At 40.1% G+C, this 17,243-nt stretch overlaps 1 protein-coding gene across 1 annotated transcript in view; it reads left to right on the forward strand.

The window, feature by feature from the left end:
• Window positions 1-17,243, forward strand: part of LOC126988073 (uncharacterized) — a gene marked incomplete at its 3' end in the record, with an annotated part of 74,986 nt that overhangs the window by 44,986 nt on the left and 12,757 nt on the right. The window contains 1 exon segment of the mRNA XM_050845881.1: window positions 12,795-12,914. Coding sequence (XP_050701838.1) covers window positions 12,795-12,914 — 120 coding nt within the window.

Raw genomic sequence — 17,243 nt, forward strand, 5'->3', positions numbered from 1 at the left:
AGGAGGAGAGCTGATGAGACGAAGAGCCTTAGATTCCACTCTGTCCAGAAGAGCTGTGTGAGTGGAGCCCCCCTACACGTGAGATGCATACTCCATACGAAGGCGGACAAGGCCCCTGTATATGGATAGCAACTGCGCGGGGGAGAAGAACTGGTGGAGACGATACAGAACGCCCAACCTCGAGGAAGCTGATTTAGCGAGAGAGGAGATATGAAGTTTCCAGTTGAGATTTTGAGTTAAGGATAGACCGAGGATATTTAGTGTTGAAGAAGGTGACAGCTGAGTGTTGTCGAAGAATAGGGGATATGTGTTTGGATGATTGTGTCGAGTTGATAGGTGGAGAAATTGAGTTTTTGAGTCATTGAAGGACACAAGATTCCTTCTGCCCCAATAGGAAATAATAGCAAGGTCTGAGATAAAACGTTCTGCAGCTTCCAGTTTGGAGTCGTGTACATCCTGTTGGGATGGCCTTCTTTTGAAAGAAGTTGAATAATGCAGAGTGGAGTCATCGGCGTATGAGTGGATAGGACAGTTTGTTATGGAAAGAAGATCATTGATGAATAACGGGAAGAAAGTGGGTGATAGGACACAGCCCTGTGGAACACCACTGTTGATAGGTTTAGGGGAAGAACAGTGACCGTCTACCACCGCAGAGATAGAACGGCCGGAAAGGAAACTGAAGATAAAGGAACAGAGAAAGGATAGAATCCGAAAGAGGGCAGTTTAGAAAGCAAAGACTGGTGCCAGACTCTATCGAAGGCTTTCGATATGTGTAGCGCAACTGAGAAAGTTTCACCGAAACGACTAAGAGAGGATGACCAAGAGTCAGTTAAGAGAGCAAGAAAATCGCCAGTAGAACGCCCCTTGCGGAACCCATACTGGCGATCAGATAGAAGGTTAGAAGTGGAAAGGTGCTTTTGAATCTTCCTGTTAAGGATTGATTCAAAAGCTTTAGAGGAAAATATATATATATATATATATATATATATATATATATATATATATATATATATATATATATATATATATATATATATATATATATATATATATATATATATATATATATATATATATATATATATATATATATATATATATATATATATATATATATATATATATATATATATATATATATATATATATATATATATATATATATATATATATATATATATATATATATATATATATATATATATATATATATATATATATATATATATATATATATATTTTTTACTATTGCGCTGGTAGGCTTCTTCCAGTGGGGCCTGATGGTCTGCCCAAGGCTTCCTCCTGGTGGGGCCTGATGGTCGGCCCAGCCTGTTCTGGCGCAGGCGAGTGTTTATAGTGGCACCATCTTGCAATGGCTTATGCTGCCCTCCCGGAGCTCATCTTTAATCCTAGAATCTAGAGTCCGGGTTGATAGGTGATCTTTTGGACAGCATGTGGTAGTTCTTAGCCGCTCGGCGGCTGTTGAAAATCCCAGCTTGATGGCACCGGTCGAGGATTGAACTCGTCCTCCTGAACGCGCCGCCGTCACTCTGTCGACTCAGCCACTGCCTCCCAATATATATATATATATATATATATATATATATATATATATATATATATATATATATATATATATATATATATATATATATATATATATATATATATATATATATATATATATATATATATATATATATATATATATATATATATATATATATATATATATATATATATATATATATATATATATATATATATATATATATATATATATATATATATATATATATATATATATATATATATATATATATATATATATATATATATATATATATATATATATATTAGGGTGGTCCCTCGTATATAGGGGAAAAAATAAAAAAGGAAAGTGCTTCATCCTACCTGGGGAAATTGTTCCTTTGGTGGAAAAAATAACGTGTGTAAAGTTTTGTTCAAATCCGACTGAAATAACATGTTGCACATCGACCTCATATATTTACACTATATCTGGCTCCAGGTCCCCCTCCCGTAGGAGTATTAGCCACTCAAAGATGGTTGTCCCGTGGGTGCCAAACCACTCACTGTTGCCTGGTGTTGGTAAGTGTTGTCTTTCTTGGGTCTGGAAACTCCTTTCGGTTGTCGGCTACTACCTGAAGGAGAAATTGCAGCTGCTCCTAATCCTTGGTAAGTGTCCGGTTTTATTCCTCGATGAGGGCAACTCCACGTTTTGCATGGTCGTTCACTACCGCCAGGCTGCGGACCACTGCTGCTGCTGCCTTGAATGCCTCCTTTTCCTCTCATGTCTCTGGGGGAAGTTCAGGAACGACGTGTCCAGGTTAAGCTTCTCGAAGAAGCCCAGTGTTCGATCTGAGACGAAATCTTCAAGATGGACACTGCGGATGGATTTCTTTGGCAGTGTAATCCTCTTTGGAACTGACTCCTACCTCACACCGCTCTCCTGCCTCGTAGCCATCACCATCGCGTTCTTCCGGTCAACAAAAACTTCAGGGTCGAAGAAGACAAGCCCAACCAGCTCCTCCGACAAGTACTAAAGGTGGTTGGAGTGTTTCTCCAGGGCAACGTTCCCCACCTCGGCATCCCTGTGGCAAAGGCTTTGCAGTCAATGTTCTTGCAGTGGCTTGAAAGCGTTTGAAAAGGAGGATATCAGGGGAAGAGGAGATTCCGAGGAAATGGATGAAGATGGTTTGAATCCTGATTTCCAGGCTATGGTGTCGGCAGGCGAAGTGAAGCATGTTTTTTTCGAGCTGTTGCTCGATGAGGACACAGGCGCCATTGTTCCTTCCAGTGTTGGCAGCCGTAGTGTCAAACGACAATCCAGCCACCTGGTCTGCAACTTTACAAGATTCCAAAGCTGACACCACAGCACGAGCGATGTTGGGTCCTGTCCCGTTGGCAAGGTTGGCAACACTCAGTAGCTGAGATGTTCCCTTCCATGTGACAAGAATGGGAAGACTTTCAACACGGTCCTTGGTGGTGAGGTCAGGCATGAGCTTGCCATCCCAATGGACAACAAGTGAAGCTCCCACTTGGAACTCTTCCCTGAGCTTGGAGGCCAGTGCGTTCCGGTGTTTTCTCCGATGACGGCGGATGGAAGAGAGATTAATGTTCAGCTTCTCAACCCTGCGTCCGAGCGAACGAGTAGTCTCAGTCAGTAGGTAAGCGGCTGATCGATCCGTCATCTTCGTCCTGTCCAACGTTGCCGCAAGAGCTGGACTGATTATGTTTGCAGGGGCTCTCCGGCTCCGTTTCGGTGGACAATCGTCAACAGATGACTCAGGATCAGATGCACTGCAACTGGTCGAGGCTTCTAGCTCAACCACTGTGGATGAAGTCATCGCCTCTTCTTGTGAACGCCTCTGTTGCTTTACTTTTTCTGAAGTTCTCTTGCACCGTCGAGCTTCTTGTCCAGCAAGGACAGTACCACGTTTCCCATCTTTCCACGTCGGCCTGGTTCACGTTGGGCAAGCAGAAACGCCTTATCCTCTGCATTTGTCATCATCTTCAAGGCATCTGCGTGGGCCACATCGAAGAGATTATCCAACTTGACCTTGAATGCCTCCTTGGCAACCTGTGGCTTCGAACGCCGGTGCTTTCCCTTCTTCAGGAGCTCGTATTTCCGATGCAGCTTATCCAGTTTCGTCACCATGTTGTCTTTCCTCGTCATGGGAATGCGAGCCATGCTCCAGTATCGCACCACCATGGGAGCAATGACACGGAGCGAGGTCTTCTTCAAATGGAGGTGGTGCAGAATAACAGCCAAAACATCTCCGTTGGATAGAAGTTTGGACCCCACCAGCTCTGGTTGGGGCACAACAAGGAAATCCTTGCTACGTGTAGCCATAATAACCTGAAATAATCTGAATAGTAACCTGAAAAATGGAAAAGAGGAATGAGGTTAATGCAATACAGCAAGTCCTCATTATACAGTATCTAGGCGTTCCTTAAAACCACCCCGTATATGTAAATATTGCAAATCAAACCCATTAATACATGTAAGAGATACTAATTCGTTCTAGGACATCGCCACAAGAGTTTGTAGTTTACTCATTGGTAAAGAATTAAATTATTGATGTGACATCTGAGTTGGCCGGGTGGCTCTGCCATTAGGGCGGACATTTTGGCACATTTTTTGAGCTATTACCGTATCTTCAGAGCTAAATTCGATCTAAATCAAAACGAGGGTAGTATTATGTCGGTACCATATCTTTAAAATTAACGCAAATCAGGACTATAATTAATGCAAGTCAGCACTGTGTAATGAGGACTTGCTGTGCCAATACTCTAATAGAGTTAAAATTCAACCTCGATGTGCAACATCTTCCCATGAGCTGATTTTGAAAAAAAAAATACCTACGTTTTTTTTGTGTTCATATGAACATATTCCCTTGGTAGGAACAGAAGAATTCAAACTTATTTTTAAGGACCACCCTAATATATATATATATATATATATATATATATATATATATATATATATATATATATATATATATATATATATATATATATATATATATATATATATATATATATATATATATATATATATATATATATATATATATATATATATATATGGTAGACAGTCACTGTTCTTCCCAAAACCTATCAACAGTGGTGTTCCAGAACAGTGACTGCCTATATATATATATATATATATATATATATATATATATATATATATATATATATATATATATATATATATATATATATATATATATATATATATATATATGGCTAGTCACTGTTCTTCCCAAAACCTATCAACAGTGGTGTTCCACAGGGCTCTGTCCTATCACCCACTTCATAAATAATCTTCTTTCCATAACAAACTGACCTATCCATTCATACGCTGACGACTCCACTCTGTGTTATTCAACGACCTAAGAACGGACCTCTTCAAGAACGACTATATATATATATATATATATATATATATATATATATATATATATATATATATATATATATATATATATATATATATATATATATATATATATATATATATATATATATATATATATATATATATATATATATATATATATATATATATATATATATATATATATATATATATATATATATATATATATATATATATATATATATATATATATATATATATATATATATATATACCTTCCTGACGGCGACACTGCCGTCACATCTATCTCTACGGCTGAACTCTTCTCTCAAACTTTCTCTAAAAACTCCACTCTGGACGATTCTGGGCATATTCCTCCTACTCATTCCCACTCTGATTGTACTATGCCTGTTTTTAACTCATACCTCTTAAATTCCACCGCCATGTTGCCTCTCTTTCTATCTTCTATCGATATTTTCATGCTGACTGCTCTTCTGAACCTGCCAACCACATACCTTCCCCCCTCCTGCGGCTCCGCTGCAGACGACTTCCTACTCATGCTCATCCCTATACTGTCCAAACCCCTTATGTAAGAGTCAACCAGCATCTTCACTCTTTCATTCCGCACGCTGGTAAACTCTGGAACAATCTTCCTTCATCTGTATTTCTTCCTGCCTACGACTTTAACTCTTTCAAAAGGAGGAGGGCATCAGGACACCTCTCCTCCCGAAATTGACCTCTCTTTTTGGTCACTCCTTTGGCTTCTATTCAGGAGCAGTAAGTAGCGGGCTTTTTTTAATACTTTTCTTTACGCCCTTGAACTGTCTCCTTTGCTGTAAAAAAATAAATAAATAAATAAAAAAAATAATAATAATAAAAATAATGATAAAATAAATAAATAAATAAATAAATAATTATATATATATATATATATATATATATATATATATATATATATATATATATATATATATATATATATATATATATATATATATATATATATATATATATATACACACACAACACACATATTGGGGTAGCCAAGAGGTATGTTCTCTTTTAGACAGACAAGATTGAAGGCTACTTCGATTTTTGCATTGCTCAGCTTCTGCTGAGTTTTCTCCATTTGTCTATTTCAATCTCTTTCGTGAGCGGCTAGAGCTCCTAGTTGCGTTCCAAAAGAAAGATTGCTCTGTGCGAGTTTCGATCCATTCAGGCAAGTGCGTAGTGTTGACTGGCCGCTTCCTCATTGGCAGAGAGGTGCGGTGCTGAGTTGGTGGCGTTTTTTCTGCTTCTTCTTTTTATCGTAGGTATTACTTGTAGATCTTGTGCCTGTGTGTTTATTTCTGGTGGTGAGTTCCGAATGTGTAATGCTTCGAGGTAGAGAAGACGACGTGGGTCTCTTTCTTTGTCGATGATTTTAGTGTTATTCTCCAGGTTACGGTGAGTCACGGTGGTCATGTGTTTGGTGATGCAATGTTTTTTAATAGCTCCATTCTGTAGGTGGCAAGTGAGGCGCCTCGACAGCGTAATCCTTATCATTAGTGATGGGCAGGTACCGTTAATTTGAGTACCAGTAGTACTGGTACCGACAACTCGGGTACTGTTAGTACCGGTACCGGTACCCAAAAGAGTTTTTTTTTTTATCTCAGTGCCGTCTGATGAAATTCCTAAATAAATTTTCTGTAGAGAAAACTCTCTCTCTCTCTCTCTCTCTCTCTCTCTCTCTCTCTCTCTCTCTCTCTCTCTCTCTCTCTCTCTCCCCTGAATGAAGTGAGTATTTTTTTCGATAAAAAGAATAGCATATGTATACGTAATTATTATGGATGTACTCATGGTCTAATAACAATAACAATATATATTAATATCCTAAAAAAAAAATTCGGACATGAAGAATCATCCAATAAATCCAATAATAAAATGAGTCTTCCGGTACCGGGTGCCGAGAAGAATCGATTCAGCCGGCACCCGGTACCGGTACCCAGTACCGGGAAGACTCATGATCACTTGGCACTGACCATTACCACTAGTGCCGGTACGGTTTGGATCTTGGTGACACTCGGCGGCGCGCGGCCTCGCCAGTCGCCATGCGGTATGGGCGACGCTTTCAGCCTTGAATGTTGTGCTCGCTGCTGAGTCACTGCCTCGCTGACCGTCTTCCCAAGTTCCCACCATTTTGTCCTGCTTTTCGTTTCCATCATAGCTCCCGTCTCCATTATTTTATTATTGGATTTATTTATTGGATTTACTGGATAATTCTTCATGTCCGATTCTTTTTTAGATGGCTAATATATATTGTTATTTTTGTTAGACTATGATCGAGTACATCCATAATATCTATACATGCTATCTTTTTATCGAAAAAATAAATATTCACTTCATTCAGAGAGAGAGAGAGAGAGAGAGAGAGAGAGAGAGAGAGAGAGAGAGAGAGAGAGAGAGAGAGAGAGAGAGAGAGAGAGAGAGAGAGAGAATACAACAGAAGACACATCCTAATTGAGGGCAGAAATAAATGAGAGAAAACAGTCCACTGTGTGCATGGAGGTATTAAGGGTGGAGAGGCCTACAGCCCCGAGCGCGCTGTACTGGTGAGTGAAGGCAGTTTTCGTAGTCTCAGCTGTCAAATCGGCCGCCATATTGTTCAAGCCGTGAGGTACGAATACGAGGGTGGAGCGCCTAACATGGAGGGCGCTTGCCCTTAAAGTTAGAGTACCGCATCCTTGGAGTACCGTAATGTTTTTATTTTCTCTTCTTACTGTTTTCCAGCACTTTAACATGCAGGCGGATGAAATTAAAATAATTTCGTAATTTATTACTGTAAATATACTGTAACAGGTAAGAAAATACTGTACATGATATCCAAGAAGCGCGGTAATGTATTCATGATAACAAAGAAATGCGGTGCGAACAATTCATCACCAAGATGTGCGGTCTCCTTTACAAATACAAGTTAGAAAATTGTAAGCGGCAAGCATGTACTGCCAGTCTGCGTGATCTGGCCGGCTGCTCATGGAGGTACATCCATTTGGCCACTCCTCTCCGGCTTGAACAATATGGCCGACTGACAGTTTAGTGGCTTCAAACCGCGAGACTCCATGCACCCCCCTGACTGTGTGTGTGTGTGTGTGTGTGTGTGTGTGTCTCACACACACACACACACACACACACACAGTGGACTTTTTCCTCTCATTTATTTCTGCCCTCAATTAGGATGTTTCTTCTGTTGTACTCTCTCTCTCTCTCTCTCTCTCTCTCTCTCTCTCTCTCTCTCTCTCTCTCTCTCTCTCTGAATGAAGTGAATATATATTTTTTCGAAAAAAAAATAGCATGTATAGTTATTATGGATGTACTCGATCATAGTCTAATAACAATAACAATATTATTAGCAATTGGTACCGGTACCGAGTAATCTGGTACCGGTACCGTGCCGTTTAGCTGGTACCGTTAGTACCGGTACTGGTACCAGTACCTGCCCACCCCTACTTGTCATTCCGATGTTTTTTGAGGTCCACAGCCCTTAAAAGCGTAGGTGTGCTCGTAGATAACGTGGCTTTTCTACAGAGATCTTGGTGTTTTCGTATGGTTGATGAGTAGGTGTGAGGTTTTCATACATTTGCAGTATATTTTTAGTATTAGCTTCTTCTCTGGATATATGGGTGTGACGTTCCAATAGATTATGTCTTTTATTGCTCGTTCTTTTGTTTTGTATGCTGGGGATATGTGGCTTCTGTAGTAGAGTTTGATGGTGCTTTCCCTCGGTGTGTTGTCTCTTGGGTGCTTATACCACTTATTTACGGCGCAATTTATGGCTCTGCTGATGTAGGCCTTTGTAGGTCCTTTTATGTAGACTATAGTAGTGAAGCCGCATTCTTGTGCTATAATTAAGACGTCAAAGAAGGGAAGGCGGCCTTCTCTTGATTTTTTTAAGTGAAGTTGAGTCCGGAGCGTCTTGCAGGTGTTGTTTGAGAGTCTTGAGTTCGTCTAGGTTCTTGATGCAGAGAAAAATATCGTCGATGTATTTGCCGTAGGTGGAGGGGCGATGTTTCTTGATGGTCGTTGACTCGATGCTCTCCATGAAAAAGTTGGCTAAGAGTTCTCCTAGTAGACTGCCCATGGCCACGCCGTCTACTTGGCATTACAATTCTCCACGCGGGCAGGTGAAGGGCGCTTCTTTAGTGCTTATCTCCAGCAGTGGCGTAACAGACTGACTGGAGGCCCCTGGACAAACTTTTGTTCGTGAAATTTTGCCGGAGGCGGCCGATAAGCGAAGCAGCGCCATGGCCCGCGGGCTGGTAGTCGCCTGAAAAAAAAAAAAAAAAAAAAAAAAATCACAGCTCACAATTTTCAATAGCAAAACAGTCTCATGGAAAACTGGTCAAACCTGTAGTATGTGGATAGTTCTGTGATAGTTATTAGTATTATTTTTTTATCCACCCTCATGCATCATAAACAAAATAACAAAATGCACATTTTGTATTTTTTATCCACCCCTCATGCATCATAAACAAAATAACAAAATGCACATTTTGTATCTTTATCCCCCCCTCATGCATCATAAATAAAATAACAAAATGCACATTTTGTATTTTTTATCCCCCCCTCATGCATCATAAATAAAATAACAAAATGCACATTTTGTATTTTTTATCCACCCCTCATGCTTCATAAACAAAATAACAAAAGACACATTTTGTATATAATACAGTTTGATATATTTCGATGAGATACTACTAATGTACAACGCGGTGTCTTCAAGTTATTGCATGTAAATTACTTTAATAACAATGAAAATAACAATTGATATTGTTACTATTGGTTGTTATTTTCACATTCATAAACGAAATTCGACTAATGTGTTATTTCGAATGTTATCAAATTATTAATAACCAATTATTACTATTGTTGTTGTTGTTATTATTATTATTATTATTATTATTAGGTATTATTACTATTGGGGAGGCGGTGGCTGAACGGATAGCGAGACGGCCCCGCGTTCAGGAGGACGCGAGTTCAATCCCCGACCGGTGCCACCAAGCTGGGATTTTTCAGCCGCCGCCGAGTGGCTTAAAACTACTTACATGCTGTTAAAAGACCACCTATCAACCCGGACTCTAGATTCTAGGATTAAAGATGAGCTCCGGGAGGGCAGCATGAGCCAATGCAAGATGGCGCCACTATAAACACTCGCCTGCGCCAGAACGGGCTGGGCCGACCATCAGGCCCCATCGGGAAAAAGCCTTGGACCGACCATCAGGATCCACCGGGAAGAAGCCTACCGGCGCAATAGGGCAAAAAAAAAAAAAAAAAAAAAAAAATTATCGTTATAGCAAATTATATTAATATTATTTCAGCCTATTATATTAAAATTAACATAGGTAACCTATTACATTATTATAATTACTATATACCCTATTATATCATTAATATATCCTAATGTTATATTTGATATAGGTAGCCTATTATATTAGTATTATTTTAGCTTATCATATTAACATTATTATTATAGCCTATTATAATATTATTACTGTGTTCAGATAGCTGGGAGCTGTACCTATTCGGGATGAAGTAATGAAGGAAACCGGCAATAGTAACTATTAATTATGTTATTTTTAGTTGTCAACAATGTGATATTCATGCAATAAATGATCAAAATCGACTACGTCAGTCAGTCATGACGCAGTCGGTGTAAACGGAGAAACATATAGAGGGGCTGCAATGACGTCACACCGCTTCGCTTTTGTTTTAGGAAAAACAACTATCAGCCATTTTGGGACGCACGAGCGATCAGCTGAGCCCCTGCCCCCTGATGATGGCTGGCCCGTGCCTCCCGTCTTCATGTCACAATCTAAGTGAATATGCAAAAAATCTGGACAGTGAGGCTAGGCTTCGTTATATAACTATCCGTTAGGCTGGCAAATAATGATGGACACACAGTATATACATTTATTATCAAACTTCAAGATATATTTGATGATAACAACAATGAATATATGACTAATTTAACCCCGGGCATCCCCGGGCGGTGTTTAGTAGGAGCATAAGAACGTAAGGGGTTCTGAAAAAGCCCACTGACCTATACTTGGCAGCCCCTGTCTACCTACCGCGAGTGGCAGTGTAGCACCTATCAGTAACAGTAATAGATGGGCCACTAACACACCCACCCACACAGTAATAGATGGACACTAACACACACAGTAATAGATGGACACACACACACACACACACACACACACAGTAATAGATGGACACTAACACACACAGTAATAGATGGACACACACACACACACACACACACACACACACACACACACACACAGTAATAAATACACTAACACCCACACAGTAATAGATGAGCCACTAACACACCCATCCACACAGTAATAGATGGACACTAACACCCACACCCACACAGTAATAGATGGGCCACTAATACACACACACACACACACACACACACACACACACACAGTAACAGATAGACACTAACACACACACTCACAGAGTAATAGATGGACACTAACACCCAAACCCACACAGTAATAGATACACTAACACACACACACACACACACCAACACAGTAATAGATGGGCCACTAACGCAAACACCAACACAGTAATATGGCGGGGAAAAGCTCTCTTGCGGTAAATATGTTCCTCCCAAAATGGCGGGCCTTTGCGGGGCAGCTGAGAAGTGATCAGCTGATCGCTGCTGATGACGTCACGTGCAACCCCTCTATACTTTCAGGCACAGCATCTCGTAGGTGGCACCTGGTGGTGTAACTTTTGGCGTCGTGCATCACAACGCCAGCTGATCAGTTTCCCACATGGACCACAGTCACATAATATATTTATCGTGCGTATTCAAGTTTTCAAGTCACGGATCTGCAGAGAGCCGCATTTGGGCGGTATAATATATATATATATATATATATATATATATATATATATATATATATATATATATATATATATATATATATATATATATATATATATATATATATATTGCAATATCTACAAATCCATGTAATTGTACATTTAACAACATTTTTTAATAGATTTTAAGTACAATTAGGAATACTACTACATTTTATTGCAACTGAAGAACATATAATGATGCAATTCATATTGAACGTTCAGATACCGTAGCTTGGCTTATTTTTCCTATATACCCTAATTTGTCCTCGTCGACAGACTGACTTGGTCGCCTTCAGCAGATAGAGTTGGTCTGTCGGTACTCTGCTAGGGCCGCCACAAATTGGCGAAGGCCCGTGTGTCCCCCTTCAAGGAGGGAGGAATCTTTGAACAACAACAACAGCAACCCTAATTTGAAATCAATATCTTTGATGAAAACTTTCGCCACATCCTTGTCTCCTTAGTTTTTCTTTATCTCTTTACTACTGACCATATGTTTACTGTGTTCAAAGTATTTGCTAATTTTCTTTTAGTGCATGAGCTCCGAGTATCAGTAAGAAGAAAATTCTTCACCCGACTCCAACTAGTACGACAAGTACATTAGACCATAGTTAATAAGTACGGATGAAATTTGCAAATACACGAGCAAGTGCAAACTTACGTCATTATTAAAGAGGATGGCTGATTGAAGAAGGAATACTACAATCAGACACATGAACATACAGATTTTCAGAAAGACGATTAAAAATATATAGACAATCAGGCAGACAGACACAGACAAATAGGCACACTGCTAAACTAATAAAGAGAAGTAAACAGTTTAATAAAATATTGATAAACTTAATTATAGCAGACTCGTATAAAACCTTAAATGTAAAATCATATTTTGGTCATATAATAAATGTAAAATCATAGTCTCATAATGGAATGTTGTATGGAGGCCTAAATTCTAGATGTTTCTCATTTTCAGATGGTCAGACCTCTATCAGGCTTCTTGGTGTATATAGAAGCAGATTTCCAGCCTTTGCTTGGTGCCATGTTTGGTTCAGCCCAGAGGCTCCACCACTCCTTGTGAAAGTAACCAACAAAGGTGTGTCTCTATATAGTATTACTGGCAGTCCGGCAGTTTTATTTAACACTTAAGACATTTATGGAAACTTGGGCCTGTAGTTATAAAACTATATGGGATTAGAACGGTCGACAACACAACCTCTTTTCTCATATATAGTTGGATTTGGGGTCATAAAAACTATAAGTGCGGTATTCCATCTTTCCCTTTTGCATCCAGGGGTAATGTTATCTTAAGCATCACAGGTTAAAGAGCCAATGAGGCGGAGATGAGTACCGAGGCAAGGTCACGTGCAGCTATAGCGCTTTTCTCCAGCTTTTATAATCGGTAACACAAACTTGTAAAAAAAATAAAAAAAAACATGTATAATATAGCCTTTTCCTGAGCCATATATTAATAAAGCATTATTAACGTGTATACTATACGTATGAGTTACCAGATAACAAGTTTACATTCTATTATAGGAGCAGTGATATCGGTCTCTTTTGTTATTATTTATTTCTGCCCTTGAGCTTCTTACTTAATAGTAAAAAAGGATAATAAGCTAAGTGGCATTCCAACTTGAATCTGTTGCATCCTTCTTCCACCATTTATTTTTATCTCTGGGAATGGAAATTCACATATCATTAATATCTTGTGTACGGGCAGTAGCGTAATCAGGTTTGCACGAATGGTTGGGCTAAGGCAGGGAGAAGCGCTTTCCTAGGAAGGCCAGTGTACTAAGATTTTTACTGTTTCAGATGAAAGTGGAAGGTTATTTATCAAGAATAACAGCAATTAGTCATTATTTCACATACTCTATTTCACTATATGCCCAATCACCAGTTACCGCAAGAAAAATAAAAACAAAACCGCACACATTATTTCCTGTTGATCTCACCCGATCATTTTAGTTGTCAGGCAGTCAGCCCTTAAGGTGCATATCAATTGAGAATTACTTGATTAAAGCACTGTATAAAATTCGAGAATTTATAGTTTTCGCTTTTGAATTATACATCTTATCTGTTTATGCTGTGCATTGTTCATAATGATTTATATATTACAAAAAAAAAAGAAACATACAATTATTACAGTGTTATTACCAGTTCACTTTTACTTCAAGACGACTGACTATACTCTAATTGACGGGGAACATACGGCCGGGGTAGCGTCGCTTCACTCACCCGCCGACTCCACTCTCAATGGACCCCCGAGCATGCTCCCACGCAGCTGCCCTGTTCATTCCAGGTCTCTCCCGGCAAGATCAATGGACTTGTCCCGCGGGCGTCCCCTTGGTCTCCTCCACTTAACGTTGTGTCGTACGGAAACAGCCCTATGAGCAGGATCGATGTCCAGGAGACGTATCCATGTAGCCGGAGTTGGCGTTCACGGACTATGCTGGAAAGGCCTCGATTTAGTTTGATTACATAGGCACTGGTTCGACAAGAATTTAGTCCAGCGATACCCCATAATCCAGCGAAAGCACTTGGTACCAAAGGCATCGACATGCCTCTCTAAGTCACTATTCAGTTTCTATGTCTCACAGCCATAAGATGAGACAGAGAGCACAAGAGACTTAAAGATTTGAATCTTTGTCTGCTTACATGTATATCGACAAGGCCTTATACCCTTGGTGAGCGAGTCCATAGCACCGTGGGACAAGCCAATCCGTCGAGTGACTTCCTTGTACGACCCAATATTGCTTTGCACTTCTTCTTCTTCTTCTTCTTCTTCTTCTTCTTCTTCTTCTTCTTCTTCTTCTTCTTCTCTACCTTATTCCCTACTGCTGTCGGCCACTCTTGTATGTCGTCGCCAGTATCTTCTGTCCTCAGCATCCACTTTTTCCGGAGCCAGCTACCTCTTATCTATCTCAATTCTGTCCCTCCATGTAAATCTCTGTCTTCCTCTCGATCTTCTCTCGATCCTCTTCCCCGCCACCTGTCTCCTCCGTGCCACTTTCACAGGATTATCTTGTTAAATCCTTAATACATGATCGTACCATCTCATTCGTGCTTCTCTTTCCTTCTCTGTTATTGACACAACTACCTCCGTCCTGATGTCCTCGCTTCTCCTTCTCTCTTTCAGGAACACTCCCATCAACCATCGCAGCATTCTCATTTCTGTCCTCCCAGCTGTTTCTCTTCCTTCCTTCTCAATGCCCATACCATTTCACCATACAATAAATCTGGTCTAATAATCGCGGTTTATTTCAGCGGCATATTTTTGTCAAGTATTACACTACTGACTTTTCTCCATCTTGCCCATCCTGCTCCTATCTTACTTCACACATCCAGTTCTGTTCCCCTCGTATTGTCCACCGTTGTTTCAAGATACCTGAAGCTATCTACTTGTCTTAGCTGTCTTCCATGTGTGTCTACTTGCAACCATCGTCTCCATCTTTCCCGCAGTAAGCCTCAGTCCTCCCTTCTCTAAACACTCCTGCCGTTCTAACATTCTTCTCTGTAGTTCTTCCTTTGATCTTACCATTAACATCAAATCGACCGAATGTTACAGTTCTCAGATGTCTTCATATCCAATGGACCGTACTGGCTATACAGGTAGCGCCACACGTGGCCACTCGGTGAACTGTCAAAGCAGTACTTTCCATAGAGTTCATATTGTAGACTTGAGTGCGACTGAGACTGGCTGCAGGATATAAAGGTCTTGGTGCCGCCACCGCTCCAATGCAACGACTGGTCACACTTCACCCATACCCACTTTCCTGACACTACTATTTAACATAGAGAAAAACTAAGGGCAGCATCGTCTTTCTGAGAAAATTCTGCATTGTAGTAGCATAAATTTGAAACTGTAAATTAAGCACACATACACAAAAATGAGGGTTGAGTAAAATGGTGCACAAACATTTTCTCCATCTTACTTGGCTTCTACTCATTGTTCGGCACTACTAGCTTGGAGAATGGAGGTACTGCTGATGATAGCCTGACTCAGATTGACTCTCAGCCTTCATGCACTCGGCGGGCATTGGAGCCAATCTGATCGCGTGGATAAGAGATTGGCTCACCGACAGAAAACAACGAGTACTACTCAACGGACAGCCTTCCGATTGGCTTCCAGTCACTAGTGGAATGCCTCAAGGGTCAGTGCTGGGACCCATTCTCTTCATCATATATGTCAATGACCTAGAATCAGGACTAAAATCCACAATATCGAAATTTGCTGATGACACCAAGGTGGGTGGAAAGGCCCTCACAAAGACCGACTGCGAAATCATTCAGAAAGACCTCAATCACATTATCGAATGGTCGGAGAAATGGCAAATGTCCTTTAATGTTGACAAATGCAAAGTTATGCACATTGGGTCCAGAAATAGTAACCACACATACATCATGAATGGGAAACCTCTGCAAGCGATGTAGGAGGAAAAGGATCTTGGAGTCACTATCAGCAATGACCTGAAACACGCGAATCACTGTAAAAAAGCATACAACAAAGCCAACACTATGCTCGGGTTCATAGCGAGGAACCTCGAGTGTAAAACGCCAGACGTGATGCTATCCTTGTATAATTCCATGGTAAGACCGCACCTCGAGTATGCAGTACAGCTCTGGTCTCCTAATTACAGAAAGGACATTGATTTACTGGAAAGGATTCAACGACGCGCCACGAAGATGATACCAACCTTAAGGGCTCAACCGTACGAGGAACGACTCGAGCGACTCAATCTCTTTACATTGGAGAAAAGACGCCTACGAGGAGATATGATTCAAGTCTTCAAGTATCTGAAAAAAATCAATAACGTCGATTACTCCAAATTCTTTGAACTGCAAACCAATTCAAAAACTAGAAATAACGGTTTACCCATTCAGTCGAGTCAATGTAACACAGACATCGGAAGGAGTTTCTTTTCAAACCGAGTCATCCGCCACTGGAACAATCTTCCTTCAGAAGTAGTAAATGCGAATACCATCAACTCCTTCAAATGTAGAATCGACCGTCACTTTGCTGCGTCGGGAGTAAACTGAATATTGAGGTGCTTTCATCTGCTCCTCAATATCGAGGTGCTTTCATCTGCTCCTCAATGTCGAGGTGCTTTCATCTGCTCCCCAGGCCCCAAGTGGCTGTCGAGCAGATTAAATCACCAAAGCGGGAAAACCTCGTAATGAGTCAATAGGCTTTATGTTGCCTGCATTTCCATGTATGTGATGCTTTAGGAGTTTTCACAATGGGACGTATCCTATACCAACATAATCAGGAGAATGTACAGATCCAGGAACGAGAGGGCAGATCTAGGAACCGGGCTGAATTTTTTTTTTTACCATCTAAAGCCGAGCAATGAGGATTAGAAGTCAAGTATGCAGGAAAAATATTTGTGCTCTATTGTACGTAACCTTAATATTCGAATATTTG

Source organism: Eriocheir sinensis, chromosome 67 (assembly GCF_024679095.1).
Source record: "Eriocheir sinensis breed Jianghai 21 chromosome 67, ASM2467909v1, whole genome shotgun sequence".
NCBI classification, from domain to species: Eukaryota; Metazoa; Arthropoda; class Malacostraca; order Decapoda; family Varunidae; genus Eriocheir; species Eriocheir sinensis.